At 46.8% G+C, this 15,883-nt stretch overlaps 2 protein-coding genes across 7 annotated transcripts in view; one reads left to right on the top strand and one right to left on the bottom strand.

Annotated features, from left to right (window-relative positions):
- Positions 1-15,883, top strand: part of LOC311593799 (protein MROH8-like) — a gene marked incomplete at its 5' end in the record, with an annotated part of 117,439 nt that overhangs the window by 72,081 nt on the left and 29,475 nt on the right. The window lies entirely within an intron of this gene.
- Positions 1-15,883, bottom strand: part of MROH8 (maestro heat like repeat family member 8) — a 68,502-nt gene that overhangs the window by 28,517 nt on the left and 24,102 nt on the right. For all 6 annotated transcript variants that reach the window (XM_084775655.1, XM_084775654.1, XM_084775652.1 and 3 more), the window contains exons 5-10: positions 15,245-15,324; positions 13,312-13,456; positions 11,944-12,039; positions 11,061-11,165; positions 4,404-4,539; positions 1,789-1,907 (exon numbers count right to left, since the gene is read on the bottom strand). In XM_084775655.1, coding sequence (XP_084631781.1) covers positions 1,789-1,907; positions 4,404-4,539; positions 11,061-11,165; positions 11,944-12,039; positions 13,312-13,456; positions 15,245-15,324 — 681 coding nt within the window. The remainder of the gene's footprint in view (positions 1-1,788; positions 1,908-4,403; positions 4,540-11,060; positions 11,166-11,943; positions 12,040-13,311; positions 13,457-15,244; positions 15,325-15,883) is intronic.

The raw sequence follows: 15,883 nt of genomic DNA on the forward strand, positions 1-15,883 counted from the left end.
CTGATTCCTGGACTTCCTGTTGGTAGACAGCCATTGCTGGACCAGCTGGACGACGGCCTGTAAGCCACTCTATTAAGTCACTCACATAGACTCACTCTATAAGTTCTGTCCCTCGAGGAAACCCTGACTAAGACATTTACCAAAATGAAAAGTGGAAGCGCCCAAAGCCACAGCTAAAGTCTACGCACAACCTTTTACTGCTCTGACTCCTAGAGAGAAGCCTGGTTCTGGAACCCTGAGAAGTCACACTCTACAGGTGCACTGAAGGAAACATCCAGTCATGGAGAGCTGAGTGCTAGCTTCACATGACTAAGATGCTTTGTAGGGAGGCAGCACACTAACATGACGTGTCGTCCTGCCTCTTGCTGCACTGGGCAGTGTATGGAGTCCTCAACGTGACTGGAATACACACACTTCCCATGTGACAGGCAGTAGTAACCCCGCCACTGTCCACCATCATTTCACTTATCCCTGACGACAAGGGAGTTGTGCAGCATGTAGACTCCCTAGGTAGATGGAGAAACTGATGCCCAGACTGAATCATCTGGTACTGTGGACCCTACGTGAGTAAGATTTATACGTGTCCTGCACTGTGTTTGTGTTCATGTATATATGCACACACGTATATGCAGGTATGAATGCATCAGGGTGTATACATGTAGCCCAGAGGCCTATCAGTGCCAACCCCATTACATTCCATCTTATTTTTTTAGTAATTTATATATATTTTATTGTATATGCACTGGCATTTTCCCTGCATGTATGTCTCTGTGAGGGTGTCAGGTTCCTTAGAATAGAGCTGCAGACTGTTGTGAGCTGCCATGTGGTTGCAGGGAATCGAACCCAGGTCCTCTGGTAGAACAACCAGTGCTCTTAATTGCTGAGCCATCTCTCCAGTCCCTCCATCTTATTTTTTGAGGCAGGGTCCCTTACTAAAGCTGGGGTTCGCTGATTCTGCTAGACTAGCTGGCCCACAACCCTAGGGATCCTCCTGTGCCTGTCCCCTCAGAGCTGGAACTACAGCAGCACACAGCTGTACCCAGCTTTCCTTTTGTTTTGCTTTTAAATGTGGTCACTGGGGGTTGAATTCATGTCTTCATTCTGGCACTGCAGGCACTGTACTGAGCCCTCCCCGCAGCCTTACAGGTTTCCTTTGTTCACCCTGATCCCTAAGCAATCTAGCAAATGCACAAGGCTTTGTTGAGTGATGAACAGCTACAGTTGAGAGCACATTGCTCGCTGGCTCAACCATTCTCTCTTGAAGCTTCTCTATGTGGAAGGCTCACATGAGCAAGCAGCTGGTTGGTGTTCAGTGAGAGTTCACCAGAGCCAGGTGACATCACTGGCCTCCTTGGGAAGATGACGCAAACCACTAACCTATGAAAACATGGCCAGCCTTTCATCTCAGCACGTCAGAGGCAGGCACAGGCAGATACTCGGCTGCTGTGAGTTCTAGGATAGCATGGTTGACACAGTAAGCTCCAGGGTAGCAAGGGATACATAGTGAGACCCTGTCTCAAAAAGACACACGCACGCACGCATACACGCGCGCGCACACAGAGAGAGTGGGGGGGGGGAAGAAACCTGGTGTGTAAAGTCATGCACATGGTACGTTACTTGCACACAAAGCATGTACAGAGCACATTCCCTGAGCAGTCTCTGTCTTTGGTTTCCAATGTGACTCTTACCATCTCACAGTTCCATGAACAAACAAGACTTCCGGCTTATTCCCACCCTGCCAGCGCTTCGAGCTGCCTGTGTTTGGGTGTGTCTAACCTCTCTAGTTACCTGGATGATTTTGAAGGGACAGCAGTAGAAGCATTTGACGCTGTAGTGCTCCAACAGCTCCCTGCATCTTCTCAGAGCATCTCTCAAGGCCCTGCCACTGGTTCTGTCCTGCATGGTGTCTAGGACGAGAATGGAGCGTGGTTACGCGCTGCTTCGTCTTTCTTACTCGCTTTGTAAATCTTTGTGATCTCCAGTGTGCAGGCAATCCCTGCTCTCCGCTTGAATGAATTAAACAAATCTGCAGGCAGGTCCTGCCCTCTTCCCTGTAAACAGTTTATACAAACAGTCAAAGGGAAATGAAAAGGGTTTTTGTAAGAGCAAGGATTTGGGGTGATTTGCTCAGTTCATATTGGAAGGCTACAGTGCTACCCCACTGGAGAGGTGTCTTGAGGGTGTCCTGGGAGGCTGAAATACTGCCAAACACTTGCTCATCACAGACCTTCCTGCACACCAAAATTTGCTGGCTGTTGAGTTGCCTACTCTCTTCGTGCTGCCCTGTTGCCTATATGTTTTGTTCTTCTGAGACAGGATCTCTCTACACAGCCCTGGCTGTCCTGGAACTTACTATTGTAGACCAGGCTGGCCTCAAAGGTACAGGGATCCACTTCCTGACTCCTGAGTGCTGGGATTAAAGTTGTGTGCCACCATGTCTGACTTGTTGCCCGTGTTTTAATGTAATGGCATTTTGCTGGACAGACATTGTAAATATTTGTTGTTGATTCAACAATTGAACTATTATGTCTCAGGCTGCCCAAATATCCAGAAGTGAACTCAAACTGGACTACAGGAGGATTTCTATCAGTTAGATAAAAGCCAGTATTCCTAGCCTGGCATGGTGGCACATGCTTTTAATCCCAGCACTGGGGAAGCAGAGGCAGGGGAATCCCAATGACTTCAGGCCAGCGTGGTCTTCATAGTGAGTTCCAGGACAGCCCTCGCTACACAGTAAGACCCTGTATCAAACAAACAAACAAACAACAAACAAACAAAACCAAAACCAAACAAAACCAGGCCAGTATTCCTTGGGAATTTTTTCCCGTCTGCTAAAAGCCTATACTGACCCTCCAGGCTCCTGCAATCCCTATACTAGTTCTTTCTCTTTATAAGGGCAAGGTTTCCCCTGCCCCCTATCTCTTGCTATCTTTCTTGCCCTCACTTGCTCTTCTCTCTCTCTCTCTCTCTCTCTCTCTCTCTCTCTCTCTGTCTCTCTATATACATGTGTGTGTGTATATATAATGTATTAATATGTCTGTCTGTCTGTCTATCATCGAGCGACCTGGCTATGCTGTTCCCCTGCCTGCCTTTCCTATCTGTTCACCTGCTTGATTGCTCTTTACTCTTCACATCATCTTCAGAAAACCTATTCTGAATCCCATAACTCATTTGAGTCTTACTCATGTTTCTGTAATTTCCTTCATATTACTTTAATGGTGCTTATTTGTTGACACTGGGATACCCACTAGACTGTGATATAAAGATTTGGGGCCTTTGTACTCTAGCTACGGTTTCTATTGCTGTAATAAACACATTGACGAGAGCAACTTGGCAAGGAAAGGGTTTATTTGGCTTGCACTTCCATATCACTCAGGGTTCATCATTGAAGGAAGTCAGGACAGGAACTGAAAACAGGCAGGAACCTGGAGGCAGGAGCTGCTGCAGAGGCTATGAAGGGCTGCCTCTTACTGGCTTGCTCCTCACGGCTTGCTCAGCCTGCTTTCTTATAGAACCCAGCACCACCAAGCCAGGGATGCTACCACCCACACTGGGCTGGACTTTGCCATATCAATCACAATTGCTAATTAAGAAATGCCCTACAGGCTTGCCTGCAGCCCAATCTTATGGAGCCATTTTCTCATTTGAGGGTCCCTCCTCTCAGATAACTTTAGCTTGTATCAAGTTAACATAAAAGTAGCCAACACACTATTGCATCCCAAGTCAGCTCTAAATAGACAGTTATGGGATAAATAAAACATGGCAGCCAAATGATGGCAAGGATCCTTCCTACTTCTGACCAAACCAATCGTTCCCATTTGTTCTCATCACCAGATATCCGCAGACACGCAGATGGTGGGCGTGGTGGGGGTGGGGTGGGGGGCAGGGAGTCCCAGCCAGTGTTGTAGCTCCAATGTTGAAGACAGTGTTTTAGTCACTGTTGTGTGAAGAGACAGCATGGCCAAGGCAGCTCTTATAAAGGAACCCATAACTGAGGGGCTGGCTCACAGTTTCAGGGCCGTAGTCCATTATCGTCATGGCAGAGAGCATGGAGGCATGGAGCTGAGGAAGTAGCTAGGAACTATATCTTGACCCGTGTGCTAAGAAACAGAGAGTGGATCTGGGATGGGTTTCAAATCTGAGGACCCAATCCCAGTCACACACTTCCTCCTGCGCCTTCTCAAATGGTACCACTGCCTGGTGACTAAGCATTCAATTCTAGGAGCCTGTGGGAGCCATTCTTACTCAAATACCACAGCCAGCATCGTTCCTCTCTGACCAAGGACTGCGTACCTTCCTCCCCAGGAATTGCTAAAGAACCTATTTCTAGCCCATGGGAAGGAGGGCAGATGCCTACAGCTGTGCTAGAGTTTGGATTACACCTCCAGTCCGCGGTGTCCTACATTTCAGTCGCAGGGTGATCTGAAGCAGGTAGTGTGTTCCCTCTGCAGCCTCCGTAGCCACCTCTTTCTGGGGGTCGCCACACAGCAAAGCCATCACAGCCACTAGATGCCCAAGCCTTTGGAACTGCAGTGGAAGCTAGTGAGAAGAAAAATGCTGTCACTGTTCACCTTAAGTTGAAGTTGTTGAAAAGTAATCAAACTTCTGTCCTCTATTCAAGACAGGCCAAAGAGTCACAGGCCTTTAGATCTCTACAGGCTTTACATTTCACATGATCAATATAATACATCCAGCCAAAGGGCAACCTAGCCTGTGAACACGTTCTAAAAACCAAGGAGGCTTTGGCAATAAAGATGCTCATTCTAGCATTGGTTTGATTTATTTATTTATATATATTTTTTTGTTGTTGTTGTTTTTTCTAGACAGGGTTTCTTTGTGTATCAGCCCTAACTGCCCTGAACTGTACATCAGGCTGGCCTTGAACTCACAGAGATCCACCTGTCTCGGCATGCCTCCACCCCCATTGTCCCAATGCTGGGATTCAAGGCATGTGCCACCACGCTGGGCAATTTATTTTTTAATTCTTTGAAAAAAGGTGTCTCTCTGTAGCTTAGATGGTTCTGGAACTCATCTAGCACTGTTTTTAAAGATCACATTTTGAAACGATTTGCCTAGTAATGAAAAATGAAATTATGGTGCAGTCACTCTATGAACATAACCAGCAGAAACCAAGTATTGGGCCTGTGGCATGGCTGAGTGGGATAGCCTGTGGCATGGCTGAGTGGGATAGCATGTGGCATGGCTGAGTGGGATAGCATGTGGCATGGCTGAGTGGGATAGCCTGTGGCATGGCTGAGTGGGATAGCCTGTGGCATGGCTGAGTGGGATAGCCTGTGGCATGGCTGAGTGGGATAGCATGTGGCATGGCTGAGTGGGATAGCATGTGCCTGTCCTTTCTTAGGACCCAACAGCACAACCTAACAAATACGTTCTTAGGGCCACGGCAACCAATAATAAAATAAAAAATTTGAGGCCAGGCATAGTAGCACGCCTTTAATCCCAGCACTCAGGAGGCAGAGGCCAGCCTGGTCTATACAACGAGATTCAAGACAAGCAGAGAAACCTTATCTCAAGAAACAATCAAACAACGACAAAAACCCCCAAGAAATTTATGACACACTAAGCAAAGAAAAATATATCAAAGTGGATACAGTACTTAATTCTTAAATTATGTTGACTAGTATCCTGCTTGTTATGAAAAACTGGAAGGTAGCTGACAAAAAGAAAGACATGTAGTAGAAAAATAGGAAAAAGTTGAAAATTAGGGAGAAAAAAGATCAGCAATCATTTGGTGAGTGTGCAAAAATGGATATCTCACTACACCTCATGGTGACATCATGGTTAAATGTGCAGTGTGCATATATAAGTGTGTAATGTGATCCCAGCTATCCAGAAGGCTAGAAGCAACAGAGAGAAGTTGCTTTTTTTGGTTTTCAAGAGAGGGTTTCTCTGTGTTGCCTTGGCGGTCCTAGACTCACTTTGTAGACCCGGCTGGCCTCGAATTCATAGAGATCTGCCTACCTCTGTCTCCTGAGTGCTGGGATTAAAGGCGTGCACTGTGCCCAGCTTCTTATTTTTTTTTAAGTTGATTTTTACAAATACAACATATTCTAATCATGGTTTTCCCTGCTCCAACTCCTCCCAGATCCTCCTCACTTATCCACCCACCCAAATCCACACCCCTCCTCTCTGATATTAGAAAACAAACTGGCAACTAAAAACAAAAACAAAATAGAATAGGCAAAACAGACAAATGGGGTGGGGGGAGGGGAAGGAGCACAAGAAAGACATATAGATGCAGAGACATATACATTAGCTCACACAGAAATCCTGTTAAAAAACGACAAATTGGAAAACATAATATCTAAGCAAACTAATATCAAAAGCATCAGGCACCCACAGAACACATGTGCCACAAGTCACAGAGCCACACACTCAGGCTGGACAGCATTTATTGAACCTAAATCACACTCAGTGTAAAGGAGCTCTGGGCCTGACGGAGGCCATGAGCCCGGCCTGGCTCCCCTCCTCCCTCTCTGCCTCCGGCTTTGCTTCTTTGCCTTTTCCTCCTCAGTCAGTCCCTCTATACATCCCTTGGACTCTGGGATTGGGGCTGAGTGATGAGCATCTTTATGACAAGGAGCTGCAGCCACAGTGAGCGCTGCGGGACAGGTCACCACCTCTCCCTCTCCTTGTAGGCAATCAGCTGTGAAGCTAAGGTTGCCTCCTGGAGCAGGAGCCACTGTTTGGTGGTAAGCAGACTGTTCCTCTTAGCCAGTGACAGCTTCCAGAGAAGCTACTGCAGAGCCAGCACTGGGACAGTGAGCACTCAGACAGGGCCTGAGCAAGGTCAGCATGTACACCTTGCCTCCCCTTTCTATAAAAATTGTAGGTTCCTGTTGTAAGACCTAAAATTAAAAGTAAACCTGTAAGCCCCACCTGCCCAAGAACCCGGTAAACTTCCTGGAACGCTGGGAATTGTAGTTCTTGGAAAATAATGAAGCCACAAGGGAAAACAAGGTAGCCATATGGGTTTGTCCTTAAATAGATCCTACAATATGTGTCTTGTGAACACTCTGCTGGAACTCCAGGGAGTGGTCATGACCAAAGCCCATCCTGATCAGTATTTAATTAAAGCTTGTTTTAAATTTGGTTCAAATTTATGGAATTGTCTTTTCTCTGGTAAATCTCCAGATTAACACTATCAGCCCCTTAAAAGCCAATTGGAGGTGTGTGTGTGTGTGTGTGTAGGGGGGGGTGTTAGAGAGATGGCTCAACAGTTAAGAGCACTGTCTGCTCTTCCAGACGTCCTCAGTCCAATTCCCAGCAACCACATGGTGGCTCACAACCATCTATAATGTGATCCGATGCCCTTTTCTGGACTGCAGATGGTCATGCAGACAGAGCACCCATATACATAAAATAAATAAATAAATCTTTGTGCCAGACATGGTGGCGCACGCCTTTAATCCCAGCCCTTGGGAGGCAGAGGCAGGTGGATCGATGTGAGTTTCAGGCCAGCCTGGTCTACAAAGCGAGTCCAGAACAGCCAAGACTACACAGAGAAACCCTGTCTCAAAAGACCAAACCAAACCAACCAAACAAACAAACAGAAAATTTGGGCTCACTGAATCCGTTCTTTTCAGCAATACCTGTACTGGCTACATAGAAAGACTTCTGTTGCCTTTCACTGTCCCCTTTGATTGGCACATGGGGTAGATGGGTGACCCTATGACCCTAACTATAGGAATTCCCAGAGCAGGGCCTTTTGCTCTAAGACTCTAGTAACAGACTTTCCACAGAAAAACACAGAAAGACTTTGTATTGTATAGTATAGTCTTTGGGTTTGGTTAAGTAACCATAACCATGTGTTTTTGTTTCTGTTTTTGCAATTTTCAAAAAAATAATTAAGCACCACCTGGTGGAACACGCCTTTAATCCCAGCACTCAGGAGGCAGAGGCAGGCGGATCACTGTGAGTTCAAGGCTAGCCTGGTCTACAAAGCTAGTCCAGGACAGCCAAGCCTACACAGAGAAACCCTGTCTCAAAAAACAAATAATAATAATAATAATAATAATAATAATAATAATAAACTTTAAAATAAGTGCAAATTTTAAGGATTCTAAATGTTAAAAAAGAAAAATGAAAAACAGTACAGTGCACAATAGAGTTATGCATACAACTTCTAGATGTTCATAGACCTAGTGGTACCAGGTAAAGTACCCCTATGCTAAAGAAGATCGTAGGGCCACACTCTACAGGGGGACAGATCATTTGAAATATTCCTTTAATCCACAGCAAATAAAGGTTGAAGAATTAGAATCGTAAGGCAGTCAGTAATGACCAGAGGTCACTTGCTACCAGAGTTTTGTGGCTTCAGAGGGTTGCTGGAGTGCAAGGACCAAACTAATGCCATGTTCTGTAACAAATGCCATGGTCTGTGTGTTCTGTGAGAACTTGTCCTCCATTCTGGGAATGACCACAGTACTGTAAACTCCACCTGGGCGATTAGATATAATCAGCACCCAATATTCCTCTGATATAAAAAACTTCCCCTCATGATTCAGCCTCCACCCAACCCACCTAAAGATCAACATTTCTGTGACCCACAACCCCGCCCCCCCCCCACTTACAGTTTTTCCCTTTATAAACCCATCCTGTTGGGTCAGGAAGGATTGTGGTCCATGCTTGAGCCCGTAACAAAGGACCCTGTGTGTATTGCATCTGTATCGAGTCCTAGTGGTGTTTTTGGAGGTCTCAAGATCTGGGTACAACAGAAGCATAGAGTGGAAAAGTAGCTGAAGGAGAGACTCCTTTTCTGCAGCTATGGGTGCCATCATCCATGCAGGGGTGAGATGCTGTGGGGGTGGCTGTTTAGAGAGGGCTGCTTGCGGTCACCCATGCTCTGTAAGTAAGCTAGCATGAGTCAGTCTGGTCTGTCACTGGGTGTGGGACCCTGCTGTCAGGTCAAAGTCTGGTGTTTCCAGATAGCCTCTAAGCTTGGTGTAAGACAACCAACTCACTTTCTCAGCGGGGTTCCCTCTCCACCTGATCTGGGGACCCCCAGAACCTCTAAGGATCATCACATAGCCCTCAGGGAGATTAGAAGCCCAACCCTTTCCTGGTAAGAAACCCATTCAGCAAGCACCTGGGGACTCCTGGAAGTACCCACCCTATGCTAATGAGATGTTTTGGTGTCTTGGCTTTCAACCAATGATCTTTCACTTTACCTGGAGTTCTTCCCCACCCATAGGATAATTAAGTCTTGCTTTCCCCCTTTTGGCTGTTTTGTTACTTTAGATCAAGTATCCCTGGCATCCCTAGTCCCAGCAAATCAAATACATTCACCCTCAAACCCCTCCCACTGCCCTGATTTATGAAATAAAGGCTAGCTTAGACTCTGAGGTCATGCCCTCCCATATGATGTTTTTAAGAAGGAAGTCTCTGGCTGCAGAGTCAGGAATCTTTCTTTCTACATATGTCTTAGCTCTAAGAATAAAATCAGATAAGGTCTTCCCCAGCTTCTGTCAGACAGAGAGCAGGGAGGAGATGGGGTCTTGTAAGCCAGAGGGAGGGACTATTCTATCCCAAGTTTGAATTATATGGCCTGATGGGAATGTCACCTGCTGTGTTCCAGTGGAAAAGAGTATCTGGCCAAAAAGTTCCCTCACTCCATTCCTCCACCATGACCAACTGACTTGTCATTTATTCTGGAGAAGGAAGGGCCCCCTCCTCCCTGAAGGCCTCAAGATTCTGGAAACTCCTAGCCCCTTGGTTGCCTGGAGCGTCTGCTGTTCACTGGTGTGTGGTGGTCAGGTAGCCACTGCTCACTGGACCTGCATCCCACCAGACCAGCCTTCCAGCCAGTTTCGGGCTTTTGCCCACACCCCTGCTGTTAATACAACACCATAACTGGAGGGCTGTAACACTGCGGTATCCTGGTATCCTCACAGGCTTTTGGAATGCCTGGAATTTCCACTGCCGTCTGGTACCAGCGCTCTCATTTTAAAAGCACCAACTGTACCACCCAGTGGAGAACTCATTCCCACCTCCCCTGGTGCCTCGCCTAGTGCATGGGCCTTGCCTGAGCATTCTAAGCTGCTCCTGAGAGGGAAACAAACCTTTGATCTTGAGGTTCCTTTGGCTTGAGTCGATTTAAGGTGCTCATGTGTATTACATTGGTATCGAGTCCTGGTGGGTTTTTTTGGGGGGTCTTGAGATCTGCGTATAGCATGGAAACATCTTGACTCCCCTTGAATGTGTACTTTTTTGTTTGTTTGTTGTTTGTTTTTTGTTTTTGTTTTTGTTTTTGTGACAGGGTTTCTCTGTGTAGCTCTGGCTGTCCTGGCCTTGCTTTGTAGGCCAGGTTGACCTTGAACTCACAGAGATCCACTTGCCTCTGCCTCCCAAGTGCTGGGACTAAAAGTGGAGTGTGTACTTTTACTCTCCAATAAAACTTCCTCCCAGATTCTTTTTTTTAATGAGACAGGGTTTCTCTGTGTAGCCTTGGCTGTCCTGGACTCGCTTTGTAGACCAGGCTGGCCGCCTGCCTCTGCCTCTCGAGTGCTGGGAGTAAAGGCGTGTGCCACCATGCCTGGCACCTCCCAGATTCTTACTTTGTCTCTAAACTCTCTCTGAAGTGACAAGAAGGTGAAAACATTAGGTAATGTCTCTGTCAGGTCCCTCTGTCTTTTAGATTCCTTCCTCTGCCTCAACAGTCAACAATAGTGTCATTCTCTTATCACCTGGGAACTGGACTTCATTTTTTTTTTCAAACACAAACTACACAGAGCTCCAGTCAAGGTGGGCCCCTCAGACATTTCCAGATTATACTTATTCATTCGTTATTCAAAAGCATTTACTGTGGTATGTGTTTTAGCTATCACGCTAAAGAACAGAGATACAAAGATTAACAGCCAGTATGTGGCTTCAAACTGAGCACATTTCAGGACTGAGGCAGACAGGTGAATAATGCTGAGGACGAGGAGACTCTACCTGGCACCCGTGGTGTGCATGGCTCATGCTGAGTTACAGCACAGTCAAGGAGAACAATCAAGGATGGCGTGAACGCCTCCTCCTCAACCACCCAGGCTACTCACCTTCAGGCTGAGATAACTCAGCAAGCACTTGAGGACCTGGGCCATGATGGCTGCAGCCCGTTCGCGCTCATGGTCTTTTTCTGACTGTAACCAGGGGTCTATGTGCTGTGGGAAAAAAAAAAAAGGAAGGTCAAAGGGAGAAAGCACATCCCTGTTTACCTGAGCAGACAGGGAAGGATGCAGAGAGAAGATGAGGCCCAAAAGCTAGAGCTCCAAAGCAGCAGCTTTTCAACAGAAGAAATGGTGAAATTAACTGCCAGGACAGCAGAGTGTAAAGTACCGCGGCACAAGAGCCAAGACTGACTGTGGCGTTGATGTACAAACAGAAGAGGAGCGAGACACAATGTCCAGGTCAGGTGTGGCAAGAACAAAAGCCCCCTGTGCTCAGGTGCACAGGGCTTCTAAGTAAGGGTCCCTCTTCCTGGGGTGGCTGCATCTTTAAAAGAAGCAAGAACAAAACACTTGAGTCTCAGTGGATGAAGGTAAATTCCTAACGCCCTTCTGATAGGAGTATGTGCTGGACAGTCACAGGTGGAGGCGTGTGCTCACTTTCCATGTGAGTCCTACAACATAGGAAGCTGCCTACTCACTCACTTAGATCGACTCTGGGTCTGGGTCATTCACTAAACTTGTCTATGCTATAAAGGAACAGTACAGGAAATTGTAATAATGATTTGTTCCACTTATTAGAAGCTATTTGTTCCATATTCATAGCAATTCATAGTGATTGTTGTCTGTGTGGACAGTGAGGACTTGACAGCAATGAGTGCTGGGATAAAGGTGTGGGCCACCATGCCCGGCTTGGATGCTTCTTTTAGCTACAATGTTGCCTGATGTAACTTAATTCTTAGTAATTTCCTTTGTCCTCTGGCATCTTGTTTACCTTAAAAATGCTGTCAAAATTTTCCAGATGTGGGTCTTTTAATACCTGACTCTGTAGCATTACAGAAAAGGCCTGGAACGTCTGCCTGTAGAGACACTAAAAAGATGCAGAATCAGCGAGCCACCCCCTCCCTCCCGCCCCCTACAAAGTTCCCAAACCCCGTCTACCATGATGCTCATCACTTTGAGACTTTACACAAACGCCTGATCCACAGGAAAAGCACCTGTGGACAGTTTATGGCATGAAGTAAACAGAAATAAGACATTTCAAATGCACTCCTTAAAACTGCTGGGATCACTGGGAACAGACTTCACCTGGGGAGCGTGCACACCTCCAAACACCTTCAAAGCCGCCCTGTGACTTGTACCTCCAGTGTCCCGAAGCGGGGAGTCATCTGAAGCAGTGGCCTCCCGTCACTCCCTTAGCAGCCTGCTCAGCAGCCAGAGAAGACGCTGACTCTCTTCCCAGCCTGGAAGCTGCTCTCTCAGCCCCAGCCCACCAAGAAGGCCTGCTTGGATTACTTACATAAGAAGACCCCGTGTAGAATCCCAGCACTCCCTCATCTCCTGCATTGAGTTTTGATCAGACCACTTGTGCTTTTCACCAACAGACAGACTTTTCCTCAGTTCTCTGTCTCTCTAAAGAGCAGGCTGTAAGGGCAAGACCTCACACTGCTCATCTCTACTTTCTGTCAGAGTTGCAGAGTGCACAAGGTAGCCCTTCAAAAATTGTCAGTAAAATGGGAAGAGGTAGGAATGTGGGGAAGGAAAACAGGGAGGAATGAGAGGCATAGGGAAATATTCAACATACATGCACAAAATTTTAACAAGAAAAAAATTACATTTCAAGTTAAAAAAAAATTGGCTGTGGCTGGGGTAGAACACCAAACCTATAGTCACAACACTCAGGCAGATTGTGAATTCAAGACCAACCCAGTGCGTACAGAGAGTTCCTGTCTCAAAAGTAAAAGGAAATGGAAAGTCTACAAAGTATATGAATGACAATTTAAATTTTTTAAATTATTTTTTTGTTATTGTTTTGTGTGAGATGGGCCTCACTTTGTAGCTCTGGCTGCCCTAGAACTTGCTATGTAGACTAGCAAGGCTGGCCTTGAACTCACAGAGATCTGTCTGTATCTTTCTCCCAAGAGCCACCATGCCCAGATCCCACTTTATTTTAAATCCAAGGAAAGAAGGAACAGAGGGAAAATGAAGGAACAAATAGAGAGACGAAAAAGGAGAGAACGCTCTTATTAGGTTATGTTCACGAGACTTGACATCACTGGTTTTGAGTTGGGTTCAGACCATCAAAAGGCCAAGCGCAGCTTGCCCAGGAGGAGGAGTGCAGTTAAGGCAAACAGAGAGCTACCTCTCGCTCGCTGCTCTGGTTTGGCCCTGTGCTCGGCAGGCAGGCACGGGTGCCTATGGCAGGCAGACAGATGATGCTTTTGGTGATAAGAGCAAGCAAGTCCTCTCGGTCCTCAGAGCCGAACAACAGGTGCACATCTTGGTAACTGGGGAAAGACAGTTTGGAAGACTCTGATGTTAAATTGATACCTCGGCTCTTAAAATAGTGAAAAGAGGAAGGGCAAGCTGGCTGCGGAGCACTCTGATGGAACAGACAGGTTCACGCAGGAGCCACATGTCAGATGGATCTCACAAAAGGCTGGAGGAAGAGTGTAACTGTCCGCCCCGCCCACACCCACTGCAGGCTGTGATGCTGAAGCCTTCCAGGCTCTTCTTCAGCAGAGCCATAGAGGCAAGCTTGCAGCACTCTGATGCAGTAATGTACAACCCCAGTGTGAGTGAGCTCAAGCTTTCGCTGCAGGTCATCTTAGCAATATTGACTAGCATGCTTGCCAAGGGGCAAGTCTCCAAGAGTGGTAAACATCAGGCAACCCTTACAACCTTCCTTAGACCTGACGGTGCTTTATCATGAAGCATGTACAAGAGCCACTTTGTACTGGGACGGTCTTAACTTTCATAGTGTTCTAGCTTGCTTTGCCTTGCTGTGACAAAACCGGAGCAAAAGCAGGTTGGGAAGGAAAAGGTTTCCTTCATTTTACAGATGACAGCACATCATCAAGTGTGGAGAGCCACAGATAGCAGCACCCTCTGCTGCTTCCCCTTTTGCGCATGTGCAGTGAGCAAGCCCCTTATGTGCATGCCTGAAGGCATGACGTAAGGTGGCATGATTCGAACAAGACATAGCATGAGGTGGTGTGATCTGAATGCACCAACCAGGAGTGACGACGTGGCAGTTTCTGATAGGACAGGCACACTATAAAGGTTCTGTGGGAGCTTTTCCCGGGGTCACTCCAGGATCCTGAATAAAAACTGCTGCAAGAAGAGTTCCTGGTGTTAGTGTCTTTCCTGCTGGACGGGAGCGGCATCGACAATCAAGGGCAGCCAAGGCAGGAAGCTGGAGTCAGGAGCCGAGGCAGAGACCAGCAAGCACCGCTGCTGACTGCCTTGACCCTGCTCACCTTTCTCACCTGCTCAACAATGGCACCGTTAGAGGGCACTACGCCCTCCTAAGGCCTCCTAGGCAGGCCAACCATCGGAGGCTTCCTCAATCCAGGTGCCTTCCTCCCAGGTGTGTCAAGCTGACAACCAGACTAGTCATCACACGATACTAAAGTGCCCACAAAAGAACGAGGATTTGGCTTTCCCCATGTAAATAGGTTTCAAAAGTTAATACATGGGGCATTTTAAAAATTGCATTTGTTGCTGGGCATGGTGGTGCACGCCTGTAATCCCAGCACTCTGGGAGGCAGATCTCTGTGTCAGTTCTAGGGCAGCTTGGTCTACAAAGCTAGTCCAAGACAGCCAAGGCTACACAGAGAAACTCTGTCTGGAAAAACCAAAAGAAGGTCGAGTGTAGTGGTGCACGCCTTAATCTCAGCACTCGGGAAGCAGAGGCAGATGGATGATGTGAGTTTGAGGCCAGCCTGGTCTACAAAGTGAGTCAAGGACAGCTAAGGTTACACAGAGAAACCCTGTCTCGAAAAACAGAAAGAAAGAGAGAAAGAAAGAAAGAAAGAAAGAAAGAAAGAAAGAAAGAAAGAAAGAAACCCAAACAAACAAAAAGATTTTTTAATTGTGTTTGTCTATTTAGTGTTGGAACAGTTCACTATGTGAGTTCCAAGGATCAGGCTCAGATCCTCATACTTGGTGACAACTACCTTTAGTCACTGAGCCATTTTACCAGCCCTAAATATGGGACGTTTGAATCAGCTCTAGCAATGTATGGCCCTGAATGGGAAATCAGGATGCATGTGTGAGGGGCATGGGGGTGTCACCTGAGGTCAGTGATGGTGATAATGAGCTCACGGCGCACCAGGCTGGAGAGAGAGTACAGAGGCTCCTCTTGTAGCAGCGCCTGCAGTGACAGAAAAAGAAAGTCAGCCATCTGAAAACATACCAGTTCATGAGGCCACTCACTGGAGATGTGAATGGCCTATCTAAACAACCAGGGGGCCAGCCTGTAGGCCCCACTCTCAGCGCCACATGATGGCAGCAGGACTGCGGAAGAATTAATTTCTTCTCAGAAACCAGGCTCCAGGCTGTCCCTTGGCCTGTGACTAGTTGTTTGTGCTGACTCAAGTAGTGAGCCTCCCTGTGCCTCAGTTTCCTCATCTGTAAAATGGTACAACAGTATACTTATGTCATGGGTTTCCTGGTAGCCCTTATCACTATTACCAGTAATTATTTCTAGTTTAAGTATTTTTTAAAAGATGAAAGTATACAGTGCTCTGCCTTCATGTACACCTGCAGGCCAGAAGAAGGCATCAGATCACATTACAGATGGTTGTGAGCCACCATGTGGTAGCTGGGAATTGAACTCAGAACCTCTGGAAGAGCAGTCAGTGCTCTTAACCACTGAGCCAGCTCTCCAGTTCCTAAGTCCATGATTTAAAATGGTAAACTCAAATCTGACT

The sequence above is a fragment of the Acomys minous genome (assembly GCF_964271855.1).
Source record: "Acomys minous genome assembly, chromosome: 3".
Classification (NCBI taxonomy): Eukaryota; Metazoa; Chordata; class Mammalia; order Rodentia; family Muridae; genus Acomys; species Acomys minous.